We start from the raw sequence: 27,168 nt of genomic DNA, 5'->3' as shown, positions 1-27,168 counted from the left end.
CCAGAATTATAGCAAAGCCTCCCAGGCAAAAAATGAATAGATAGTATTCCCTCTGGAGTTGGCTAATACCACTTTTTGAATTCCAGACAGGTATTATTAGGCAAGCATTCTCATGCCCCCTCTCCCCACCCTCAGAGAACCTGTTATGTTCATAACCCAGTAGCTTCTCTGTTAATCAGCTCTCAGTTAACGTGTCCAGGAATGAGTGATTTGGTACGAATGAATTTTTTAAGATAAGAGAGGTTTAAGAGACAAACCTTTATATATAACTTGTATATATAAATCTTCCTAAAAGGAGTCAAGTCCTCCCTTCAACTTAAACAGAATATGCAGAATAGAATTCGATTCTTTCTTAAAGACCTGGAGTCATTCTTACACACAGTGAAACTAAACAGTGTTGCAATATACCTATGCCCATGGGGCATGTTTGCAATGCTTTCTAAGTTGTCTTCTTTTATAGCTTTTAAAATAATCTCTTTCTTTGATGCCAAAATGTTCAGCTGTCACTTTTTACTTCCATTAAGGTCAATTAAAGTATAGTAGAAAGAACTCTCCCCTTTGTCACTCAGTTTCCTCATCTGTAAAATGGGGTGTTATGGGAAAGCAAGATGTTTCTATGGGGAAACATTGGGGAAACATTTTATAAACCATAAAGGTTTAGGCTACACTTCTGAATTTCGATAAAGGACCAGACATACATTAGTGAGCGCCTCCTCGTCACATACCTTCTCTTGCTGTTTGGACTTGCTTTTGTGGTCTTGAAAAACAAGTAATAAGTCCTTATAATTATGCATGAATTTCATTCAACAAATATTGACGAGTGACCAGTAGTGATTACTAGGGATGACTACTATTACGTGCAGTCCTAGGGAGATAGAAGTGAAAAGCCCAGGAGTTTACAGGGTCTAGTTGATGAGCTTCTTATACCTGGATCTAGAACAGGAGTTCTTACGGCTTTTGAATGATGTGCTTGGTGCTGTCATATGAACAGAATGCTAATTGTCTTCCCATGAACATACCTTTTTCCTGTGTGACTCATCTCACTGAGGGACTATCTGCCCGAGCAGGGGGCTTCATCCCTGACCCTCCCTACCTTTCCAGCATCCCCAAATCCAATTACTCAGCAACTTCAGTTTATGCAATTTCCTAAATGCCCTTCAAACATGCCAAAGCTGTCCTAATTAAAGGTCTCATAATTTCTGATCACAACTATAGCTTCCTAACTGTCCTTCCAGTTTGTCTTCTACAGCCTTGTCAGTGATTTTCCTAAAACACAAATCTGGTTCTGTTGATCTCCTGCTTAAAATTCTTTTAGCTCCAACTACCTACCACTTCTACAAATGTATGTAAAAGATCCTTTGAAATGTGGCCCCTGCTGCATCTCTTAATAACCTGCCAAGCACGGCAGCCATACTGAACTCCTGCAGGGGTTTCAAGCCCTTGGGCGCTGGCGCCTCTGGCCCTAAGGCCTCCCCTCTCTGTGGAGCCCTCTGCTACGTTATCATCTCCATCATCAGCTCTCTCCTCAGTGTTTGCCTAGCACCCCGTCCACACTTTTATTACAGAATTTATATAGCTGTAAACATCATTAAATACCTAATCGTAAATACCCATTTATGTGAGTGGTTAAAGTGACAGTCATGTGCTCCTCTGAGAACTCAGGCCATCAAGTCTCACACCACTTATACTACCTGCAATTTAGTTTTAAGTGACCTATTCATATGTGACTGTTTGCTGGTCTGCCTCCCTGACTAGAGTAGAAACTCTTCAATGGTGGCAGTTGCATCTTATTCATTCTTTAGCCCCAGCACACAGCTCTGGGATTAATACAGGTTTACAGAATCACTGATTGGGCTATAATCAATGGTTTTCAAATTATAATCTGTGGAACTCTAAGGAATTTCATGGGGGTACGGTGGGTGGGGATCAAGGTGGAGGGTGGGTGGGGGTGGGGTGGGATAAAGGTGGGGACCTAAACTTCTCACCCTCTGATCAAACCACAATGGTTTCAAAGTCCAAAAATAAAAACTAAAACTTGTGCATGTCAAAGGACACCAGTAAGACAATGAAAAGACAAGCCACAGAATGGGAGAAAATATTTAGAGTCTAGTACCCAGAATATATAAAGAACTCTTAAAAGTCAATAATAAAAAGACAACCTGATTTAAAAACAATTTGAATAGACATTTCTCCAAAGATATTCAAATAGCCAATAAACACATGAAAATATGCTCAATATCATTAATCCTAAGAGAAATGAAAATCAAAACTACACTGCAAGACTAGTTCACATCCATTAAGATAACTATAAAAATAATAAAAAAAACAAAATAACAAGTGTGAGCAAGAATGTGTAGAAATTTCAACCCTCCTAAATTGTTGGTGGGAATGTAACAGGGTGCAGCGCTGTAATGGTTTGGAAGTCCATCAAAATGTTAAATAGAATTTTCATATGACCCAACAATTCCACTCCTAGGTATATAACCAAGAGAACTGAAAACACGTCTACCTACATACTTGCACACAAATGTTCACAGCCAAAAAGTGGAAACAGCTCCAATGTTCATCAGCTCATGAATAAATAAACAAAATGTGGTATATCTATACAATGGAGTATCATTCAGCCATAAATACGAATAAAGTACTGAAAAATGCTACAACGTGGATGTACCTTGAAAACTTATGTTAAATGAAATATTAACACAAAAAGCCTGATACTGTTTGGTTCAGTTTATAGGAAATGTCCACAACAGGGAAATCCAGAGACACAGAAAGTAGATTAGTTAGTGGCTGCCAGGGATTGGAGGGCACAGAGGAATGGGGAGTGACTGTTAACAGGTGCTGTTTCTTTGTGGAGTGTTGGGATTGTTCTGGAACTGAGTTGTGTATGTTAAAAGGATGAATTTTATGTTACATTTATTTATTTCAATAAAAACTTTTTCATAGAAAAAAAGGAAACAAATGAGATTCTCTCTGATGGCTTCTGTACTTAACTGCTGTTACAGGACAGCAGTCTTTTTCAAGCTACGTAGGAAGGGCCTCAATAGAAGAAAAGAGAAAAATATTCCATTTTCTGCAGGACTAGCCCTGCCAGAAAAATCCGTATTTTAATTTACTTCAAAGAGGATTTACTGAGCTTCTGCTAGGGCCATGAGCTCTAATAGGTGCTGGAATAAATCCCTGTGCTGGGTGACTTCATGATCTAGCAGGAGATAAACTCATCAACTAAATTTGATTCAGTATGATAAAAACTATAATAAAGCTTGTAACCGGTGTTATGCTGAATTCTGCCTGGGAAGGTAACAGTGACAGCTTCAAAGAGGAGGTGATATTTGAGCTGGGGCTTGGCGGATGCTTAGGCATTCTGATGAGGTGAAAAAGGGGAGGAGGTGGTTCGAGTAGGGGCAAGAACCCATCCATAGGTGTGAAGTTTGAGGGAATTCTGAAGACTAATGACTGACCCAAAGTGAGGCTAATAAAAATATGGGTGAGAATCTAGAATGTCATGCCAAGATGTTTAATATTACCCAATGGGCAGGGTGATCCCAGGGAAGTTGGAGAGGTTGAGACACCTTATTTTTAAAAAGATAATTCTGTGGGGATAGAGTGGTAGGAGAAACGAGGCAGAGAAGAAAAGCTCAAGACGTTTTAAAACGAGACTTATACAACAGACTCTTCTCTCCTTTTGTCCCCCTTTCCCAGTCCTCAATCTTCTCACCCCCTTCTTGACGAGTCACCCTCCTCTAGGGCAGAGACGTCAGCTGCCTCTTGGTTTGCCTGGTTCATGCAGAAGTGTCTACTGAGCTGCCAGGTGGGGGCTGGCATCAAATGCTGTTTCCTTCCAGCACTGGACAAGTTTGCTGGCATTTCTAAAAAACATCAGAAGAGCCACATCTAAGTGTAGTCCATGTGAGGACTCTTGTGAGTTCATGTGTTTGGAGGGATGGATGACCATCCGCATTCATAACAACGTTTTTCAGTACCACTCTAACGATGTGCATATGCCAGCCAGGCAGATAAGTAAACAGTGTCTCCATCTCTTGTGTCTCCATTGAATTTTATGATTAAATACAGTCATAAGAACTCATAGGAGGCACAGACTTTTATAAATGGAATTTTGTAATGATGGGCTGTTTATTTTCCCCCAGCCAAGAGAGTCTGTTCCCATCTTAAGCAAGCCCACTTCACTCCTCAGCATTATTGAGCACCCCAGGCCAGACCCCACGGAACACCTGCCCTCCTCTTTCTATTACTCAGCTGGACACTTCTTTCCCACTGTCCTCCCCCGTCCCCAGTGTGGCGTTGCTGCCACTCCCTTTCCCAGCTACAGTCCTTACAGGGAAAGCCAGCATCTGTCCCTCCTCCCACACTGGGCACAAAGGCCCCCTTCTCAGAGCTGTGCTTTGCCATGGCTTCACCTGCCGACTGGCCTGAACACTGGTATTGTTGCAGTGCTTCCACTTTCTGGATGGTGTCCTCTGACCACAAACATTTCAAATTTTGATGAAGTTCAATTTTTTTTCTTCTTACTTACGCTCTTGGTGTCATATCTAAGAAATTGTTACATAAATCTATGGTCACAAAAATTTATATGTATGTTTCCTGTGAGGAGTTTCATAGTTAAAGCTCCTATATTTAGGTCTTTCATCTCTTGAGTTAATTCTTGTAAAAGATGTATTGAAGGGGGTTCAAATTCATTCTTTTTCATGTGGACATCCAGCTGTGCAGCATCATTTGTTAAAAAGACTATTCTTTCACCACTGAATGGTCTTGGTATCTTCTGGAAAACAACTGACCATGGCCATACAGGATTATTTCTGGGCTCTCAATTCTATTCCATGTTTATCCTTAAGCCTGTTATCACACTACCTTGAGTATTCTAACTGTGGAATTTTGAATCAGGAAGTATAAATTCTCCAACTTTGTTCTCCTCTCCCCCTAGATTGTTTTAGCTATTCTAGTCCATTGCATTTCCTTATGAATTTTGTGATCAGTTCATCCATTTCTTCAAAAAACTCACTGGCATTTTGACAGGGATTGCACTGAATCTACACATCAATTTGGGGAGTAATGCTATCTTACCAGTATTATGTCTTCCATTCCATGAATATGGGATGTCTTCCCAGTTATTTAGGTCTTTAACTTCTTTCAGTGATGTTTTATAATTTCAGTGTAAAGTTTCCCACTTCTTTTGTTAAATTTATTCCTAAGTATTTTATTCTTTTTGATGCTTTTTTAACTAGAATTGGTTTCTTGATTTCATTTTTGGATTGTTCACTTTGGATTACCAGTGAACAGAATAGAACTGATTTTTGTGTGATCTTGTATCCTATAACCTTGTTGAACTTGTTTATCAATTGTGTGTGTGGATTCTAGGGTATTCTACATACAATATCATGTTATCTATAAATACAGTTTTACTTCTTCTTCTTCAACCTGGATGCCTTTTCTTTTTCTTGACTAATTTCTCTGGGTAGTGCCTCTAGTACAATGTTGAATAGAAGTGATGAGAGTGGACATCCTTATCTTTTCCCGATCTTAGTGGGGACACCTTTCGGTCTTTTGTCATTAAGTATGTTAGCTGTAGGGTTTTAGGTATTCTTTATCAGGTTGACAAAGTCCCCTTCTCTTCCAAGTTTGCTGAGTGTTTTAATCATGAAAGGGCGTTAGGTTTTGTTAAATGTTTTTTTCTGTGTCTACTGAGATGATTATGGGATTTTCATTCATTATTCTATAAATGTGGCATATTACACTGACTGATTAGTTTTCATTGAGCCAGCCTTGCATTTTCTGGGATAAATCCCATTTGGTCATGTTTATTGTTATTGTTATGTACTGCTGCATTTTTTAAAGGACTTTTTGCATCTATATTGATAAGGGAAATGGGTCTGTAGTTTTCTCTTCTCACCAAGTCTCTGTCTGGCTCTGGCATAAGGGTAGTTCTGGCCTCAAAGGAGAGGTTAGGAAGTGTTCTCTCTTCTTCTATTTTTAGGAAAAGTTTGAGAAGTACTGATGTTTAATCTTTAAACATTTGGTAGAATTCACCTATGAAGCCCTAATATGGTTGTGGGAAAGTTTAAAAAATTTTTATTTCCTTGTTATAAGTCTACTGAGATTCTGTATTTCTTCTCAAATATTGGTAGTTTGTATTTTTCTAGGAATTTGTCCATTTCATCTGGGTTACTGAACTTGTTGGCATATAATTGCTCATAGCATTCCTTTATAATCCTTTTTATTTCTGTAAATTTGATAGTAAAGTGCCAGGTTTCATTCCTGACTTTAGCCATTTAAGCCTTCTTTCTGCCTCATTTTATGGCCAGTCTAGCTAAAAGTTCATGAATTTTGTTGATCTTTTTGAAGAACCAACCTATTTTCTCTTACTGTTTTTCTATTCTGTATTTCATTTATTTCCACTCTTATTAATTCCTCCCCCCTGCTTGCATTGAGTATGGTTCATTCTTCTCTTTCTAGTTTCTTAAGGTAGAAGATGAGGTTATTGATTTGAGATCTTTCTTCCTTTTAAATGCAGGCATTTATAGCTAAAAATTTCCCTCTGGGCACTGCATCTGCTGCGTTTTGTAAGTTTTGGTATGCTGTGTTTTCATTTTTCTCATCTAAAGTATTTTCTAATTTCCCTTGCGATTTCTTCTTTGTCCCACTGGCATACATTGTTTTCACATGTTTCTGACTTTTCCAAATTTCCTTCTGTTATTGATGACTTCTGTTTTCTACACCTCGGCTCCTTGGCCAAGCTGTCCATTTTATTTCCATACTCTGAATACACCACTGTCCTCTAGCAAAACCCTGCCATGCTCATCTTCTTCAGGAAGTCTTTTAGAATAAACAGAAGAGATAAACTCTCCATTACACCCACCCAGATGTTCTACATAGAGTGCTATGTCTTTCTATTCCTAAGACCACATCCTTTTACCTGTCTATCCACAGCAGGGAAGAATGATCAATGTATCTCAGAACTATTCAAGTATCTTAAAATCAAGCCCATTGTTTGTCTTCATACCTGGCCTAACTGTAGGCCACTACTGAACACTGAAAGTCTGCACTTATATTTCAGAATATAAATTCTGATATTTTGCAAATCTTGTAGTTCTTAGTAAGAAATCAACACTTTCATGTAGAAGATACTTGTGATCAGGCATAAAACATGACTCAAATAAATTCACTTTTTCCTAGTATAATGAGTAAGTCAACAGAAGTATAAATCAGGGATTTGCTGATTGTCCTGCTGAGCACTTACAGATGTTAGATAGGAATTTATTTTTAGCTGTAATATGTTTGAAACTTATATATACGAAGAGTAATAATCCATTTTTCTGGTGGTCATAGTTTAGACAACCTAAACATTCTGAAACACATCTGCGAACTAAAAATGATTCACATGAAAGATGCAAGCCCTTCAGTCTGATATCTGCTTTTCTCCCTTCTTGACCTGGAAACTCCTCCTCCTCCGTTCAGCTCACATGTCACCTCTCACAGGTGGGGGAGGCTTTCCTAATCTACCCCCAGAACAAAACCTCCTGTCTCTGGGTTCTGTAGTATGCACCCCACACTAACTATAATCATTCATTTCCGTGTCCATATCTTTTCCAAAGCTGCGGACTACCTGGGGGCAGTCTCAAGGTGAGATCCCCATTTAATCTTTGCAATTCCCAGCACCTCAAGCCACTGATGGCTTTTATCAGTTGATTCCAGCCAGCCATGGATTTGGTGATGCAGACATCACTGCTTTATTTCCATTTGCCATACCGCCACTGTGGCCAGCCCTTAGCTGCCAGCCAAGTTGGAAGCCTAGGCCTTGGGGAGACTGCTAGACGGCTATGTAGCTTCCTGAGTCCCAGCACATTGTACTGGCTCAGGATGTGGGACTCTGCCCCTGCTTTTCTCCCCTCACAGACTTGGTGTGCAGTTGCCCTGAGTGCCTTGCCTAGAAACCCAATTCTCTGTAGGCCTGGGGCCTGTCCTGCCCATGGCCTATTCAACTTGGGCAGGCGTACATAGTGGGACCTTTTGACAACTATCCACTGAATGAATGAACACAAGCCCACCCATTTTACTTCATTAAAGAGGGGGTACAAGCCTCTCTCTCCCCTCAGATGAGCTTGTTTGGCCTTACACATACCACTTGGTTATTTAATTTTATTTGATATCTCTTAGTTTTATTTTTAGTTTTTAGGGTCACAATCAGGAGTACAAAGACTGAAGACAGATGGTCAGATCACTGACAAGAATGAAGAGTGAACAAAGAAACCGGAGGTGATCACAGACGCAAACACAGGGAAACAACAAGCAGAACAGTACAGCTACGTAAGGCTATTTAGCTTGGGAGCAATGGCGTGATAGCCTCTAGGGACCCAAGCGTATCACCGAGGGTGAAGGCCAAACCACAGGCAAAAGGGTTGGTAAAATTCAGCAAAAGAACAATTTTGTAGCCCTATAGGGCATCAATACATCAAATTTTGGTTCAGTACCATGTTGAAAACCAGGACCTGAGTCATTAAGAAAAGGTTAAATGATATTCACTATAGTTTGTCAACAGGCTGGCAAGAGCAAATACATTTTAGGAACATTTCTTTCTAAAAATGCACATTTCACATTGATGTCAGAACTCAAAGCAATAATTCTCGTTTATCTAGACAACAGGGCCATCTTATTCCCGGAAGATATCAGATGGCTGAGGCATTATGGCATAGACACACATCACGTACAATGAATCAAAGTACTTGGTAACTCAGGTATTCAGGGACCTGGACGGGGCCTGATTACGTAAGAGTTTTAAAGTAAGAAGTTCAGAGAGAAGTAATTCTGAGGCATCAGATGGTGTCTTTAAGTTATCATTCATATCCTGAGTTAGCCAGCTCCAAGCCAGATAAACTTCCCCTACCAAAATTAATCTAGAATGCCCAGATTTCTGCTTGGAGTTTGATTCTGTTACCATGGCTACCCTTCCAGTTCCTGATCTGTGGTCCAAGTTTCACGTTCATGATTCTTAGTCCTCTCTTTAACTTCTGGTGTCTTCTATTTGGAAATGTGGTGGCTGACTCTGGCTGTGCCCCATGGTTCCACCTCCTGACTCCCAGACTGGTCCACACGTTCATCTCTGGCCACTCTAGACCTGGCTCCTGCCCACTTGGTCTTGTTTAATTACTTCTTCACTCTTTGCCAGGCCATGCCAGAAGGTCAAGCGGCAGCCACATAATGAAGTATGTTACCCTGGGCTTTGCTTAGCTGTTTTATACATGACTCCAAATCCATCCATCCTGTTTGAATTACTCTCCCTTAAGGGTGGTACTTTCTGATTTGACATTTCTCTGACAGGAACAGTGCATACTATTATTGGAGATTCATTTCACAATGGGATATATTCCTTGCCTAAGGGATAATATGGTTCAAATCCTGGCTGGTTATAGTCACTCAGGAAGAGAAGCCCTAAAAGTCAGATGCAAATGAAGACAGATAGTTAATTGCCCTCTGGGATCTAAAAAGGAAGTCATAGCCCTAAAAAGCCGTTAGAAAAGAGGTTCTCAAACTTTCATGTGTAAAGAGTTACCTGGGAAGCTAGGAAAATGTAGATTCCTGGGCTCTGCCCCTAGAAAGTCTAATGCAATTAGCTGGGTCCAAGAATCTGGTTTCTAATCAAAGCCTTAGGTAATCCTGATGCAGTTACTACTCAGACCACCCTTTGAGAAACTCTGACAAACACGGGAAAAGCACCAATTAAGGGACCCCACTGACCCTTTCTTTCTTAGAAGCTCTGATGCACCTTGCCTAAGATAGGTCATCTGGCTAATGCTTTCCTAATACTCATTATTGAACATCAGCTCAGTTCCAAGGTCAACTTATGTTTATTTTAGTAAAGACAAGTGAATTCCTGTTTCCACAAAGAAGGTATTTAATATGTTCTTAGAGTAAGTGGGAATGGGTGTCTAAGTCACATTATTCTCTCAACTGAGGAAAAAATGCTATGAAGAAAAACATACCATTTAAGTTACATGCCATTGTCCTTCATCACACAGATCTTCCCTTCTTAGAACATCTCCCTATGATAATTTCTTATTTTTCTTTTTTGGTGCACAAACAGGGATATGAATCCCTATGATAATGTCAAGTCTCAGGATTATGCCCAAATCAAATAGGTAAAATATTTTAACTCTAACAGCAATCACAGCTGCTATAAATAATAATGAAAATATCTACTTGATCCAGAAAACCTTCAAACTGGCTCTCCAGCAATATATATGTTAGTGGTGAGGAGGATCTGTACCTGAATGTTCTGATGCCCAGGAGCCTGGCAGACCAAGAGAAGGAAAGCCCAGGCAGTTAGGCAGGCTGTGCCTTTGACTGGGTAGGCCAAGTGTCCTTGGGCACTTCCCTAGGCAATCCTGGAGGGGCACCTCAGGAAAATCAGTTTAATTGGGAGGCTTCTGATGGAGATAGGATGTTTCTGGAATCTAGGATGACAGAAGATATTGATGAGCTATTAGATCCAGGAGCCATGTCTGATATTTGAGATAATGGGGCCTCCATTTATTTCAGGACGATGGCTTCACTTTTGCACTAACATGGTTTATGGCTTGCAGGGGATATATGGACTGACTGGTGCAACCATTAAGGATGCTAGAGCCCCATTCTTACCATTACTGTGATATGTGTGTGTGTTTTCCTAGGAGGATCTTTATTTTTTCTCCTAAATCTCATAACTGGTTATACAGATGTTTAATTGAGAGGAATAATTATGAATTATGATTCGTTTTCTTTCATACTTTCCTGTCTGAGTCATTTATCATCTTCATTACAAGTGTTTAAAATATTATAAAAGTAAAGGTTAAAAAATAAGCATTCTTAGTAGGCAAGCCCAAGTCCAGAAAAACTCAGTTTTAAAAAAATGTCATTTCTTAATTGAGAGCCTTGTGTACTAGAAGCCTGTGGTCTGCTAATTTACAGCAAAAAGACTTTAAAGTCAGAAAAAGAAGTGGAAAAAGTTGACTGAAAAAGAAATGCAGGTAGATTAACTCCATGAAGGCAAAGGGACAGTGGTACTTGATGGATAAGGATGATCAGAGATAGGATGACTTAAAATGTAAGAATTCTAGTAAAAAAGCAGAAGTTAGGAGCATATTCTGGGGAAAATGCCTAATTAGAGAATTAAAGCTGAACTGCTGACCTAGAGCTTTTGAACATTTTTACCACCCTGATATGCTTTGGGTACATACAGCAAAGAAGACAAATTTTATCCAGCTCGTATCTGCTTTCAACTCTGACCTCTGTCTACTGAATGACTTTAAATATGTTACGGAAAAAAAATGACACCACTTTAATTTCCAGCTCCATCCCCACCTGGCCAGGGAGAGGGTGAGTAAGTATTACCATGTTTTGTCTTTAGGCTTTCTGATATCCCTTAAGGACCAGCCTGAGGGACAGTCTGTTTTGGCAGGGATTCCTGGCCAGATTCAGAAGAGCAGGATTCAGGACAAGGCCAGTTCCCGTAACACAGCTCAGAGCCATACCACACAACTTGCTCTGAGGATGTTGGGCATTGTGCTTCATTAGGAAACAAAATATAAGCTTTCCACACCATTAGGAATGACTTTAGGAGTGAAAGCACATAAGACGATGCCTCACCTCATCAACAATGCACTGCAGAAGCTGGAGAGGCTGCAACGGGAAAGAAGAGAGGAAAAAGTATTAGCCTCTATGCAATATCTTTACAGTGGAGTGGAAAGAAAAAATCATTAATGCAATAAAATATAGCAAGATTAATCAACAACAGCAAACTCTTATAAAAACATTGATGCTCAGGATGTTCTATTATTTCTAATGGTACCTAATCTAATACAGGCAGTTAAAGGTTTGCATTTTCTTCAAAATGCAATTTGCTAAGTTTAAAACAAGGCATTCAAGCATGCAAAGGAAGCAGCCATCAGGAAAAAGAAAAGTGAATTTTTTTCTGAACTCATAAAGCTTACCATTAAAGATCCCTGGTTTTTCTGAATCTGAAAAAAGGCAATATGTAATTAGCATGTCATAATCAAAATGACTCACTTGGACACATTATGATCACTGAGAGAAAATTATTGCATTGCTGGTGGCAATTTGTGGGCATGTGTTAACACAATTTACATAATGAAAATACACAAATGTTAATAGCTCGCTTCTCATTTATAGGCGAAAGTCAGCAGAATGTTAATTTCACACAACACTTTTTAGTACCCTCCAGGTTGTATTAGAATAGGGAGAAAAACCATAATCCATTTCAAAAGGCTGTTTACGATTCAGATATAAATAATGTTTTATATTGCTAGATTGTGAACACTGGGCTTAATGTTGCAATCATTGCTAATGTTATGAAGCTCACTCTTTTTAAATTAAAAACCGATTTATTTAAAATTGAAATTAAATCATAGTCAGAAATTAGAATTTTGGATTCCTGCCAGCGTCTGCTCACAATCCCCTATTTTGTGAAGAAAACTTTAATTATGTGGTTGAAGTATTTGCCTCTCACTCAGGAGTGGGGTGAAGGCTCCACCTTTTCCAAAGTTCCTTCAGCCTGTTTCCAGGGCAGCAATGCTCTCTGGGAAAATCAAATTAATGCAACTTTTATACTGTTTTTCAGGGAATACAAGCAGAGTCAAGTCAGAATGCCTATTCCTGACCAACATTTTGAAGGCAGGCTACATCCATCTAACACCAACAAACCATACTGTTTGGAAAGTTGCTAATATGTGACACCAAATTAGTAACACAACCACTTAGTAATTAAAGTACTGTAATTAACATACATTTATTATACATACATATATATAATAAAGTATATAAACCAATGCCCACCCCCCCCAAAAATAACTGCAATTGTTACAAACTCCATGAAAATGGAGTCCCAGGTGCTAAATTTCCTAAGGAAAATTTCAGGAACCAAATGCGACTATTGACAGGTCAGTTGTTTGCTGGGATAACAGAGCTCCAACCAGCTGGACAGTCACAGTTATATGTTTTTAATGGTGCTTTTAAAAGTTCTTTCACACATGTGTGATCTGCACAACCACCACAGGGATGATCTCTGTTTTCTGATGGGAAAATTGGGCCTCGGAAGATGCAGCAGGCCCAGGGCCGCGGTAGCAGGCGGTGGTGTGCTGGGGCTTCTTTCGTGCCCCCTTCTCTCCAGCATCGCATCTGCATTACATCTGCCTACACTGGCAGCATTACTTAAACACAAACTTCATCTGCATATATTTATATTTAGCCTGGTAAAGTGTACACATTATCCATTTTGGCAAGTGGGGTCTTCTCAACTGGACTGTAAGCTTCTCAAGGGCAGAAGCTATGCTTTCTGCATTTCTTTTGCATCGTTACGGCTTGTCAGCAGACCCTTTTACCTGGTACGTGAGCGTTCTAAGAAGAGCTTTTTCCCATTTATTATCTCAGCTGGACATGGCACCCACTCAGCCCTGCTCCAGTCTTATCACCCCTGCCCCAGTCACCGCTCTGGGAAACCTCTGTCCCAGGTTGACGGGCTTTTAGTCTCCTTTGAGAGTTCTTACGTAATGTCGTCCTGAATTACTGCTCTTATTTCTCTAGTACCTCTGCATGAGGCTCTGCTGGTAAAGATTTACATTAAAAAGGAAGAAAGAGCTATTCACGACCACCTTGGAGTGGTTAAGGATCTCAGTAGCAGGCCATACAACCTTTAAAAAAGTCTTGAGAAGCCCAGGTAACTTCTCTTACATGAGATACCTTTGGTGTTTGCGTTTATTAAATATACATGGATACGACACCCCACCCCCACTTCTTAGTAAGATATCTCTACTTCGACAGAAGTGTTACTTGCAATGAACAAAGAATTATAAATCCATTTTTGACACCAAAGAGAATGGTTTCACAAATTGCCAACAGTCGGGGGGATTACGGCATTCTCTAAGGAGAACATGCAGCAAACATTCTAAGTGAGATGTTTCAAAATGAATTCAGAAATGGACAGTGAGACACGGTTCCCAGTTACATATGAGTTGTGTGAACCAGATGAACTGAGGGGAGAACATTTCCTTGTAAACTGAGGTGGTTGAGAAGGTCTCCACTTTGCCCTATTCTATGGGTTAAAAGCATGGTTTAAGACAAGTTCAAGTTTTATGATTTTAATGCTTGCTCTTTACTACAAGAAGGGGAGAAACAGCCAATATCAAAGTCTTTTTTATGATCTTATAACTCTACTGTTCTGCCCAGGTTTTTAAAGGGAGACACTGTTGCCAGGTTTTATTACACAGTTTTGATAGCAACATATTATATGAAATCATCTTCATAAATTTTGAATTAAGGTAGCATTGCCAGTACCTGAAATTGATTCAAAATGCTTAAGATACTCAATTACTTTTTAACGCTGTTAGACAATGTGGTGACTTATATCTTCTATTTCACAAGAATTTGATGATGCAACATCATTGTAATTGATTCATTTTCTCAATTAAATAAAGCTACTGTGCTTCTTTTTATACAAATGCCACACAGAGAACGGAATTAGATGTATTCTCTCCTTTCTCTGTCTCAGATATATTGCCTTAAAGGCTATATTCTGTTCTTCTGTTAATTCCACTAGAAAATTTAATACCACAGTCATATTTTTCAAATTCCGAACTGCCATGTACTCGACTGTATTTATATTAGGCATATTTTTCACTGCTAAACTCTTTGTTGTTTACCTTTTTCAAGATCACATTACTGTACAGCTGTAGCCACCATAAAACCAGACCCAAACAAAGTCGACCTCTAGTCATTGCCTCCGCTTTTGCACACAGTTCATGAAAAAGTGAAGCCCCTGGTTTTATAGCACATTAAAAGTGGTACTAAGGGTGCTCCATATAAAATGTTAGCTTCGTGAATGCCTTTCTTTATTCTGGGTCTGCCTTCCAAATGCTTAGCTGTGAGAGCAGAGTTCAGAGGAACACAATAATATTGTTAGGGTTGATATATTGCCTGCATCTCACAACATATGAAATGCTGTTTATAATGAACTTGTCCAAGTCCACATTCCTGCTTGTACATTTTGCTTATGTTGAGTTTTCTGTATTTAACTAGTACTTTGGGACGATAACGGAACAATAATTGTTCCAGTCACACATTTTGCTAACCAGTCTCTAGAACTGGCAGCATCTGATACACTAACTAGGTGAACCTCTTCCCTCTTCTGGGCACAGCTTTTTTTCTTTCACCAGCTCTTGGACACAAGACTTTAAGCCACACTAAGAAACAGTAACCGCCTCATTCTGAAGCCAGACAGATCCTTCCACGTTTAAAGGGGGAAGAGTAACTTCCTAACAGGCAGGCCTAAGTGCCAGTCAGGTCTTGGGGTATTACTGTAGTCACGGTTACCATGAATTTCCTTGCAAACACCACACAGTTGGCCATTAGGAAAGCTCCTGTAACATGACTTAGGACTTTGGAAAATGATCCTGGAAAGGAAGCTGCCACTGAAAAAGTTTGCTTGTGGGGTCTCAGCTATTTAGCTAAGGCCTCTGGTGATGAAAAGCAGCTCTGGAAGTCTCACATTATGCCTGCAGAGATACTTTTTACCTATGGTGGTAAAACAGACTTTGCTACCAGCCCTTTTACATTATATTCAGAAGCAATCAGAAAACTAAAATGAATCCACCTATGTAACTTAGAGAAGACACCAACTATTGCTTTCATTTTCTCTTTTACTCTCTGAAATTATGGCTTGCCCTCTAGCTCTTGTCTGAGAGATTTATGTGTGGCCTAGGTCAGATCTTCCAATAGCAGTTGACAAATTTTCTCTTTACATATTTACTGCTTTTCCAGCTTGTGTTATTTTCTCTTAAATAGAAAAAAGAAATCTACAGCTAAATCTACAACTAAATCACATGGTTGGAATTTTTTAAGAATATCCAGTTTTTGTGCTTCTTTCTGTGTGTACATGTATGTGCTATAACTGGCATCACATTCTATCTTTCAATGTTGAACTCTTATTCTTTTTTAAAAACTCAAATTTTAGGAACTGTAGCTACTTGCAAAGACTCTCTTTTCGAATCAGATGAATTAAGCTGTAATTATGGCTCAATATAGACAGGAATTATGGTAAGCTGAGACTTTCATATTCTAAATGAAGAATAATGACCCAAAGAATTTTTTTAATGGAAGAGACCTCAGAGATGATCTACTTCAATTCGCTCATTTTACTGTTGGGGTAACAGAGGTTTAGAGCAGAGCAATGCCCAAGGTCATAGAGAGAACTTGGCCTAGAATTGACTGCTGACTCAGCAGGCTGTCTGGTGTGGAGAAGATACATAAACTTTTGAGTCAGAAAGACCCCTGGAATTCTGGTCAGATTCCCATGGCCTCAGAAGCTCCCTTCCTCCACTGGGCTCAGGGTTCTTGTCTACAAAGAGAAAGGATGAGCTAGAGGAGCCCCAAGATTCCTCCAAGGCAGAGCTTCCCATTCAGGTCCTGTGATATTTTTTTCTATCCAAGGGAGAACTGGTTCTGGCATTCAATCTAATTTTATCTGGCACTGTGCTGGGTGCTAAAACTTCGGGGCATATACCTCCAATTCATTATAATTTGCAAAGACATAGTGCCCAAATCTCAAAAGTCCTTCGATGAGAGAACAGAAAGATCATTTTCATATGACCACAAACTGAACACAGATTGTTCAGTGCCACTACTTTAATATAAGAGTTTCCAAACAAAGGAATGTTTAAAAAAAAGGAATAGAACAAAATTCACTCTGGCTAATGACAAATGGGAATTCTGACAAACTGATATTTTTAGATACTGAATGTGTTAGGAGACAAAATAAATGGATAATGTATATTATTACTAATAATATAAAATTAACAAGTGTAATTCACTTGTGCCATTCTCTCTCTCCTGTTCTTCAGCCTCTGTCCCTGTCCAAGTTCTTACCGTGCCTGTGAGTCTATTAGCATATCTATTAGCCAAGACAAAAAAATAACTCATAAGACTCATTTAAACAAAACTAAATGATTTAAAACAAAAACGAGTCATAAGAGGATTTAGCAAGAAGCTACTCAGCAGGGACCCACCCACTGGCACTTGCTTTGCTCCACATCTCAAACTGGGGCGCTGCATTTAGGAGTGACCAGTTTTGAAAAGCCAAAATGAGATATCCCTGAATTTTAACAAACAGCTTGGGGAGGGGGCGGGGGGACGACAGAAAGGCCCTAAGATGCCTAGAGGAAGGCTCAGCTCAGATGGGACCAGACAGAAAATCATCACAGCCATAAATTAGATCACTTGGCTCTGACTGCTTCCTGAGGATCAAGGACAATGCATTTTCACACAAAACACAACAGCTGGAGCAGCAAGGTACGGGCAGCATTATTCATTTGCTGGGTCTCCAGTCAGGGAACAGGGAAAAAAGGACCTGACTGCCAGTCTATACTCTTTGATCCCTTGTGTATTTAAAATTGACATAGCTCATGTCCTACCCACGTAGGTGTGGAGGAGCAAATCATCTTCTGGGTAAATACCGGTTTTAATATTTAGACTTGAGTTTTGTGAGAGAAACAGAGGCTTAGAACCACAATTTAAAATAATTATAAAGTTAACCTTTTTCCTAATGGTACAAGGTCTGACTAAGTCCAGTTCATTAAGCACTTTCTTTTCAAAGACTTTAAACATTTGCTGTATCCAACTTTTTTCTTTGTTCCAAAAAAGAGTGGTCTTATTTCAGAATTTAGTTTAAGAATATCAGTCATGTATGTATGTGGGAAAATGCTGCTTTTTCTGAGAAAGGCCTGCTTGAAAGACCTTTCCATTCTTATGGTCAAATAAATCTGCTGTAGCAAAAGATTTTTTAATGTGCCAAACAAGTCTGAAAGGGTTTTTCCGGAGTTTGCTTCATTTAGTTTTGTTTCTCTGTTAGCTTACATCCTCCGCATCACAGAATCCAGAATCATGTTAGAGTTCACCTAGTCCAATTCCTTGCTCCATGTAGAAATTCACTTTGTAATATTCCTGACAGACAGGCATCTTGTCTTTGCTAAAAGACTTCCCGTGATGGGATTCCAATGATTCTCTCTTGGGTAACTTAAATTGTTAAAAAGTTCTTCCTTGAGTCCAAATGTGTCTTCCTATAAGATGTGCCCATGGTCTGGAGCTGTAGTGATTAAGTCTAGTGACAAGCTCTTCACATATCTGAAGAGCTGTCAAGTCTCCATCATGTTTTCTTTCTGAATGGAACCCTAGTTTTTCCCTGTGATGATTTGCTATGATTGGTTGCCCTCTAGTCTCTCCTTCTATTAGTAATGACACTCTAACAACAGTCAACAGTTCCCTGCCCCCAAGCAGCTCATAGGCCTCATGGGAAGATGACTTCACCCCTACCTTTAGGGTGGGGTATGCGGTTCAGGCTTAAACTAGTTAGTTTACATCGTCTACATCCCTAGGCTCAGGGAGTGAACCAGTCCAATCAAACTGATGCTCAAGGCTTCTGGTTGCCTGTGGGGAAGAGACTTGCTCTTCCCTTCTAAACCTGGAAGCAAGTCGCTCTAGGATTTCCAACAGCCATTCTTGGTCTGAGGGGAGAAGCCTATTAAGAGTAGTGTCAAAAGAGATTCGTTGACTCAAGTTCCACCTAAAACCAGGAATATTTGGCTTTTTGGCCATGCAACTCAATGAATTCAATAAATTTTGTTGGGTTTTCTGTTACCTGAACTAGAAAGCTGTGTGAAAGGCTGCAGGCATGATTTCATATTCTCCACCACTGTAGTCACCTTTCTCTGACTGTGCGTGTATACCCCTCATGGAGTATAACCCCCACACCTGGACACATACCCTGGTCAGACTGGCTTACACCACCTTGGTCTGCACACTACACTACCCAGTAGAAACTCATGGAGCTACAAGTACAGTCACATTTTTGATAACCATGTCACATGACTGACTCAGTGAGAGAAATAGAGAAATAGATAAATCTTGGGCTGAAAAACAATTATTCCTTCCCCTACTCCTCTATCTCTTATGTGTTTCATGCTGACAAGAATATATGAGAGCCAAAATGAGTGGATGATTCAACCAATTACAGAATCAATCTAGACAAATCTGATGAAGTTCCTACCTGATGTTTCTCCCCTGCAACAGACAGAAATGGCACCAGTCTTTCATTTGTTGGCTGAGGAGAGGCCTGCCCAACAGAGAAGCACAGTCACAGATTCTTGGGGTCTTAAAGGTTTTCTATGCTCTGACCTGGCTCCCCAACCCTAATCTCTTGAATCCCATCATTACACCACTGCTGAGGGGGCTCTGGCTGAATGCAAGGAGTGACGGAAAGCTTCTGTCTTCCGTCTATTCTACCTCCTGTTACAGTTCTAACCTTCTGACAGTACAAACCCATCTTTTCTTAGATGAGAACCCTCATATATTTGAGCAGAACTATTACATCTCCTTGGAAACTTTTGTCCTCCAGGTATCAATGCTGGCAAGGTAGAATGGGAGTATGGACACAGAAGAAAAGAAAGGAGACAAAATTAGTAATTTAAAGCTTAAGGATGTGTATTAATTCTTAGTTCCTGCTGATCTAAAATCTGCTATGACAATAGGTAAAATAGTAAAGTTAGACTAAATCATTAACTCATCAATTCATATGTGTTTATCAAGTACTCACTCTCTCACCCCTATACTAGACTCTAGGATCTGGAAGATGGGTAATACACAGTTGCTGGTCCACAAAATGAAATGACTTATTTAATGTCCCTGAAACAGAGTGGCAGAGCTAAGACTTAAGTACAGGGCTTATACCTTCCTCCAAGGGTCATTTGATTATTTGGGTAAAATACAATTTGCTGCATTCAGGGTGCTGTAGATTTCTAAGACAGCTTCTCCTCCAAAAGTGTTGTTCTCAGGAATTGCAAGGGAGATTTTCTTTGTGGGCTGAGACTCCACATCACTACATTTTTTTTAAACCACAATATATTTGACAACATTATTTGACCCACTGAGACTTTGAGATAAGGTGTAATTGCTTCCAATACACGGTTCATATGGGATTAGAAAGATATTCAAATATAGGCACACCATGTTAATTAACATGTGTCTTACTGGCTTGACTATAAATGAAATCCAAAATAGATTTAAAGAAAAGGAATCCTGGACATACATGAACTGAACAAAGTTTGACTTCTGTTTCAGAGGTTTTGTTCATGCCTCTCATATTGTGATACAGGTAAAATCAGTTTTCAATAAATTCCAAGAGAGAGTACCTGGGCGATGGTGATGGGAAAGGCAGCTGAGGGTGTGGAAAAGAGGAGGAAAGTGTTCACATTAGATGAAAGGAGGCTGCAGAAGTTACCTAGTCTAGCATTTTTCAGACTCTGTTTACCAAATGAACTCTTAGTTCATACAAGATATTACTTAGGAACATTTAAAAACTTCACCGATAAAAGCAGAACTGCCCTCAGGTTTGTGTGTGCATGCTTGTGTGTATGTGTCTGGGAGTAGATTCCCACCTACTCTATGTCCTGTCTTCCCATAATTCTGCGAGTCACTGACCTATGACACTCCATTATTTTCCAGTTGAGGAAACTGAGGTCTGAAAAGAAAGTCGAACAACTAACAAGAAAAGCCAGGACCAGAAGTCAGGCTAGCGCTGTGTGTGCCCGGGCAGAAGCCAGACACTGCCAATGATGTGATTTGTCAGGTGTTGGTGTGTCATTTGCTGCCTCCTGGCCTCCTCTGCCCTGAGACATTGAGCATTTCCAGTGCCTGGTTACCAAGGAGGCATAGGGCTGTCCAAAAGGCAGGGCCTAGAGGGAGCCCTCTGGCTGGGAACTTTCCTTTGTTTACTGGATTTGACTAAACTAGAACCATGGCTACAGTCAAGGTCTCCTCACGCCCAGAAAGGTGCTCTCTGAAGCCTGTTTCTGAACAGAAAACAAGACAAGCTTCATTAGCCTCAGTGATCTTTCTTTTCCTTCTCTGAGTTCCTCTCCTCATACTATTCTGTTCCCTAGCTTTTCCTTCCATCTCCCCTGGCAGTCACCATCTGCAGACCTTGACGGTGTATGGCATAACAGAGTCCACACTTGAATCCGACTGGTTTTCTCAGTCTCCCACAATTCCTTGGAGATGACACCTTGGCTCTATGCATAAACAGACAACGGCCTCCTTTCCTATCTCTTAGATGTCCCTGGGCTCCTTTATTCATCTGGTGCATCCCGGCAACCTCCAGGCCTAAATCAAATCAGCTCTTTGCTCTTTTTAGGCAACTCATTTATTGATTTTCCAATGAACTCAGCTTGTCTGTTTTATTGGCACTAAGGAAAGCTGGGTTCTTAGTATCATTAACATTTTAGTCGAGGAAGAATTCCCAAACCCCTCAGGCATTAATCCAGAACTGTTAAACATCTAGAAAGTAATCTGTGCTCAAACAAAGCTTGGCCAGTTCTGCCCCCTTTTTAACTTGGATGCCAATAAGCCTCAAGCCCCAAATCTACCCAACTTTTCTATAATGAATAGCGTTAAGTAAAACACCAGAGCACAATAAAAGTTGATGTCTTTGTCTGTTGTTACTACTACTGTTGAGGACCACTCTCCCCCCAGGGATCCAAGTCCATCAGCAATTACCGGGCAGGCATGGAGCATCCTGGGACAGTAGCTTCCATCTCTGCAGACACTCCAGTTGGAGGCAGTACCTGAGCGGATGGTATGTAAAACAGGGGGATGGCCACATGAGCTCGTAGTCTCTGGGAACTTCATCTCACTTTCTCTCCCAACCACTCCTCTAGAACCAGTCTGACCCTGCTGTCAAATGTCTGGTAATCGTGAGTGAGTCACTTAATGGCCATGGACCCCCCATTTCCTCTTCTATAAAATAAAACAGTTGGAATGGATAATTGCAAGATCTCTTCACATCCTGAAATTCTATGATTGCCTGAAGTAGCAGACAGCACCGATAAAGCCAAAGGGGGGAAAGCAGAAGGCCTCCCAGGCCGCAAAGCTCAGAGGAAGAGAGGACGGCCTTTGCTGCCTGCAAGCCGGACTGCGCACCAAGGTGATTACTTTAAACTTCAATTCTATTTCTGGGCTAAACTGGTTATTTAAACATTGTAAAAGAATCAGTCCCCAGTTACTAAACTAAAAATGACTAGATTCTATATATAATACTATATATTATGATTGTGAATGATAAATTATAACTCAAAAAAGAAAGACTGTAAAGGAAGGGCTCTTGTGGGATCAGGAAAGTAATTCATTTTAGTCCTACCTGGTGTGAGATGTAAGACACGGTCATATATTTTCAGTTACATAGGTAAATCCCCAAAGTACTTTCTGGAAATATAAATAATACTAATATTACCTCATTCTTGTTTATTGCCTTATATTTGTCAAAGTGCTCTCTTAGGTATTAGCTCACTTGATCACAATAGCTCCTCTTCCCCCACCCCCAGCAGTCTAGAAAATGTCCTATGATATGCTAAGTCAAATTCATAGAGGGTGGTAGGGAACCCCTCAGACGCAAGGGTCGATTGACCTTAGGGTCAGAGATCTTAAAATGTAATGATTACCAACCTCAGACTGGCTCTATCATCTTAAAGGGACTCATGAAATTCTCACCCCAATTCCATTACCTGGTCTCTGCTACACTTGCCAGCTCCATCCTGGCACACCACCTGTCTCCTCTCCCACTCTTCCCTCCGCTTTCTTACTTTCCTCCCAGTGTTGCTTTACAAGCTACCTAAGGGAATTCCTAAACTGCTAGGGAAATGAAAGTACCTTTGGAATTAAAGTACTAGAAGGACACGACACACAAGTGGCTGTAGACCTTTACTTTTACCAGATGCATCTCCTTTTGACTAGAAAGCCTGGAAAATGCTTTCCCTTCCTTTTAGCTTCAGAGCCTCAGCTCAAGCATTCTCTACTCTGTGCAACCGTTATGAATTCCTAAAGTGAGCTGACCTCTTCCTCTTGAGGCCAGAGCTACCACCTCCTGGAGGGCTCCTTTTACATCAGCTGCCATTTGTTTGTTTTACATTTTTCTTTCTATGAGACTGGACTCTTAGAGATCATATCTGCTTCATTTCTTTACTCCCAGTGCTTATTAGCACAGGGCCAGGTCTGAGTAGGCGCTCAATGATAAATACATGTTGAAATGAATTGAGATGTATGTCATGCAATAGTTTAGAAGGTGCTATAAAAGTAAACCAACATAAGGTTAGTGCTTTCAGAAAAGGCAGGAATCACTAGCCTCCTTGGCTAATTACACATATACCTCATTTGAGGTATTAACAAATAATTTTATCTTTAATGGAAAATTCCACATTTCTAAACTATCCACATTTTGGGGATTCTTTCTCTTCCATTTCTGCTTTGTTTTAAAGACATGCTAGGAAACCACCTCCTGTCTCTAGTATAGGCTAAGCAAATAAAATTATGAGACCTCTTGATAAATATGAGATAGATATTGGGAGAAGAATTTGACATGGGCAATTAAAAAATTCCCGGGAAGAAGCAAATGTGTATGAGTGAACATCTTCTTATCATTTAAATTTCACCTCTGCATTTTATGGAACATAAAATCTGATATTATGGCTTGAAGTATCAGTATATTTTAAATGTCTGTATCCTAAACAGTGAGGATGAAAACAATGAATTAAAAAACATAGGCTAGAAATCTGTTCAGGAAAAAAAATTGCAAGCATATTGCTCTCTTAGACTCTTGACAATTAAAGGTGAGAACTTGAAGTTTGGAGGAATTACCAACTGCTGTTTTTTTCTTTGATTAGAGACCTCACACAAAAAACTCGATACTTATAATTTACTAATCCTTGGTGTTCTGAACTTCAAAAAGTTCATGCAACAAAGGATAATTCTAAATACCTCTTCTCAAAGGAGTCAAACTTTGTAGGTATGTTTGGGCATGATCATTATATTAATACAGAAATTAGGTAATAATATTGATGACTAAATTTAACATCAAATACAAAACAATATTAAATTATTAAAATTAGGATTAGTAATATAGTCAAAGGCTTTTGAAACATGAATAAAATTAGGGGTAACAACTCTAGTATTTCAGCATTAGCTTTTGAAAAGTATCTAATATTTTCAAATAGTTTCAGGAACATATGCTTTCTGCTCCATTATGAGACAAATACTCTATCTAGAGCACAATTTATTACTACAAAATAAATGAATGTTTAAAAGACAGTCTGTCGATTAAAAAAAACATAAAAATAGCAAGTTTCCAAGTCAAGTTAAACAAAATATTTTCTCCTTGACAAGTTGCTTACGTTTAAATGAAAATGGCAAATTTGGTCAATAATATGGATTACATATAATAAAAAGGACCTTAGATCATGTTAATACAAGGATCAGAAAGCAGTAACTTCAATTAAAACTACCCAATTATTGAACAAACTTTCAGATACAGCAAATAAATTAATCTGTTTTAAATGAAAGTGCTCAGATAAGTAGCTTTTTGACCTATGAGTAAGTTCTACTAGCAGCAATTACAGCAAGTCAAGAATCTGCTGAAGCAAGGCAGAGTCCCCAAATCAAACAAATGGTATCAGTGATCAAAACGCATTTGCAAAACATATTTCCTTGGTTAGTAGCAGGGGGTTCTGAGCAAACGCCACCTACAGCTCCCTTCTGACTTTGATATATAGTGTATAGAGAGTGAACACACATTTCTCTTACCCACGAAGAACTTGGGCGCTTTGCTTTTAACAACAGGATATTTTCATTTCTGTACTATCTTATGAAAAAGGCCAGTCGTTATACTATTAAGAAGGCATGGCTTTCACTTAAAATTCTCTATTATCCATTTATGTTTAACTTGAACTGGGATTTAAGAATGCCTCTTTATTGAGACAAGTAATACGTCATCATTTTGTTCAGCGAACAGGCCTGACAGACCTTGTCTCATTGAGTTAAGAACAGTAGATCTCTCTTTTGTACATTGGTGGCAAAAGCTGGCAGAATAAATGAGAATTAGCCAATTTGGTAGTAAAGGTTTTTAATCCTGAAGACCCAGACTTTCCTTTCACCTTAGCCTTATTCTGTTTGGCCAGATGATGGTATATTTTTTTTCAGCAAAAGTAATCTCTACATACTGCAATAATTTACTTGAATGCCATTCTTATATATTTTTAACAAATAACATCATTATTCACTGTACCTCATGTTTTTGATCCTTTTTACTACTTATCATCTTCTTTATTTGAAACAGATTTTTAACAGATAATCTTGATCGTTACAACAATATCTTCCTTGCATTTTATTCAAATAATTCTTAAAAACAGCTTAAAAAGCCGTTTGGAATAACATCAAGCTTGCCATCAATCAAACGAAAAAATTCCGCTGGCGGTTGTATAAACATCAGATCAAGTCTGATGTCTTCAAGGATTTCAGAGTGAACCATAAAAAACTCCATTAACTTCTGACAAAGAATGCAAATTAATCACAACATGGGGTGAAATGAAATTAAAGGCTCTTTTCTAATCAATGACAAGGCAGGATGAAATATTTGTTACTCTCTCTGCACTCAGACTGCCTAGGATGTTTGCACGTCCCCTGCAAAGCCCTAAATGTAAGGTGTGAGTACAGATTCACCCACAGTCACTGTTTAGCCCTACCCCCAACCCCCCCAGAGCTATCTGCTTACAAGTCGTGGAGATTCACAAAACACACTAATCATCTGAATCTCAGGTGCATCCAATTTGTTATTCACACTCTGCCATGCCAGTGAAAAGCCTGGCGCAGACAGATGCACCAGGAACCCTAAATGACAGTTTTGGCCTCCGGAAGTATGATCACTACAACAAAATCTAGTACAGCCTCCAGGTGAAATGTCTGGAGCTCCCATATGGAGCAGGGAAAATTAACAACAAGATGAAAATCACTGCAGCAGCGGGGAGTCGGAATTTTTGAAAAAAAAATGAAATTTAAAGATGAAGAAAGAGAAGTAATAAATTAATGGGGTGTGAAAACATTCAAAGCTTTACAATACCAGGGGCACTATTTGCTCAGATTTTTTTTTCCTTTTTTTAACTTCAGGTCATTTTGATGTAATTTATTAACCAAGATCAGGAATTGTAGCCAAATGAAGAACAATATTTTTACACATGCAAAAGTACATTAAATACATTTCTGTCTGTATTATCTTCACTTTCCTGTGGCATCTTGACCGAATTTCCAAGTACCAGAGCTGGCACATTTCCTGAGAAGTCTCCGTAGTGGATTTACTATCACCCTAATAAAGGACACTATTGTAAAGTTTGAATGAAGGGTGACAATTTTTAGCAGGTAATCTTGATCATTTTTGCTAAACTGTGGTGTCCTTAAACAAACCATTGCCCACCATCATGTTTTTTAAGTCAACTGAATTTGGATCTACATGATTAACTATATATAAAGCTCCAGTCCTTGTCCAGATCTGCACATCTTTCCAGATTACTATTAAAGCTAAATTGTTCCAGAAACTGAGATACTATCTGTTTGCAAGATGTTTAAAAACGTAACTTGTTTGCAAGATGTTTAAAAACGTAACTTGTCATTATCCTCTTGCAGAAAATGCTTCACAGGCACCCATCATCTAGTGACCCTGGGGTCAGTGAGAGCTCCGGGGCTCTCCTGATCCTCCTGGCACTCTGCTGAACACACCGCAGGAGAAGCAAAAGGGCTCCAGGGAATGGTGCTGTCACCGTCTACAATGCACAAGCCTCCGATGTGCATTTCTCAGCGGTGCAAGAGGCCTCTCTAGGGCGGAGAAGGCAGGCCAGGAGAAGGGCCTGGTGGGGCTAAGTGGGAGGAGGGGCAGGGTACAAGCAGCCAAGCAAATTCAGAGTACACATAAGCAGTCACCCAGTTTAGCTGCCTACAAGTCCTAGACCTAAGGGTACCCGTTCACCCCTGAGGCAAGGGGCCCGCCTCTCACCTGGAGGCAGGAAGGCCAGTCCCTGCAGGAGAGAGGCACAGCTGGAGTCAGCTGACAGGGAGGGCTCTGGGGGTTGATGTGGGAAAGGTGCTAGATGAGTCCAAGAAATCACTGTTGTTCTATAATGGGCATTTATAGTGGCTCCTAACCTTTTTTTTCGATAGAGTCCTAAACTGCATGCCGATGGAGGCTGTATAACTTCCAGGCCAAAAGGAAAATAGATAGTGCTTCCAACTACCAAATAAAAA

At 39.7% G+C, this 27,168-nt stretch overlaps 1 protein-coding gene across 14 annotated transcripts in view; it reads right to left on the bottom strand.

The window, feature by feature from the left end:
• Positions 1-27,168, bottom strand: part of MAP2K5 (mitogen-activated protein kinase kinase 5) — a 248,612-nt gene that overhangs the window by 49,864 nt on the left and 171,580 nt on the right. For 6 of the 14 annotated variants that reach the window (XM_073212064.1, XM_073212062.1, XM_073212056.1 and 3 more), the window contains 2 exons: positions 11,982-12,008; positions 11,638-11,670 (listed from right to left, as the gene is read on the bottom strand). In XM_073212064.1, coding sequence (XP_073068165.1) covers positions 11,638-11,670; positions 11,982-12,008 — 60 coding nt within the window. Of the gene's footprint in view, positions 1-11,637; positions 11,671-11,981; positions 12,009-19,102; positions 19,169-27,168 lie in introns of all 14 variants that reach the window. The other 8 variants (XM_073212063.1, XM_073212065.1, XM_073212055.1 and 5 more) reach the window with 2 other exon arrangements.

Source organism: Manis javanica, chromosome 8 (assembly GCF_040802235.1).
Source record: "Manis javanica isolate MJ-LG chromosome 8, MJ_LKY, whole genome shotgun sequence".
NCBI classification, from domain to species: Eukaryota; Metazoa; Chordata; class Mammalia; order Pholidota; family Manidae; genus Manis; species Manis javanica.
Note: the sequence above shows the minus strand (reverse complement) of the source record. Positions and strands in the feature narration are given on the sequence as shown.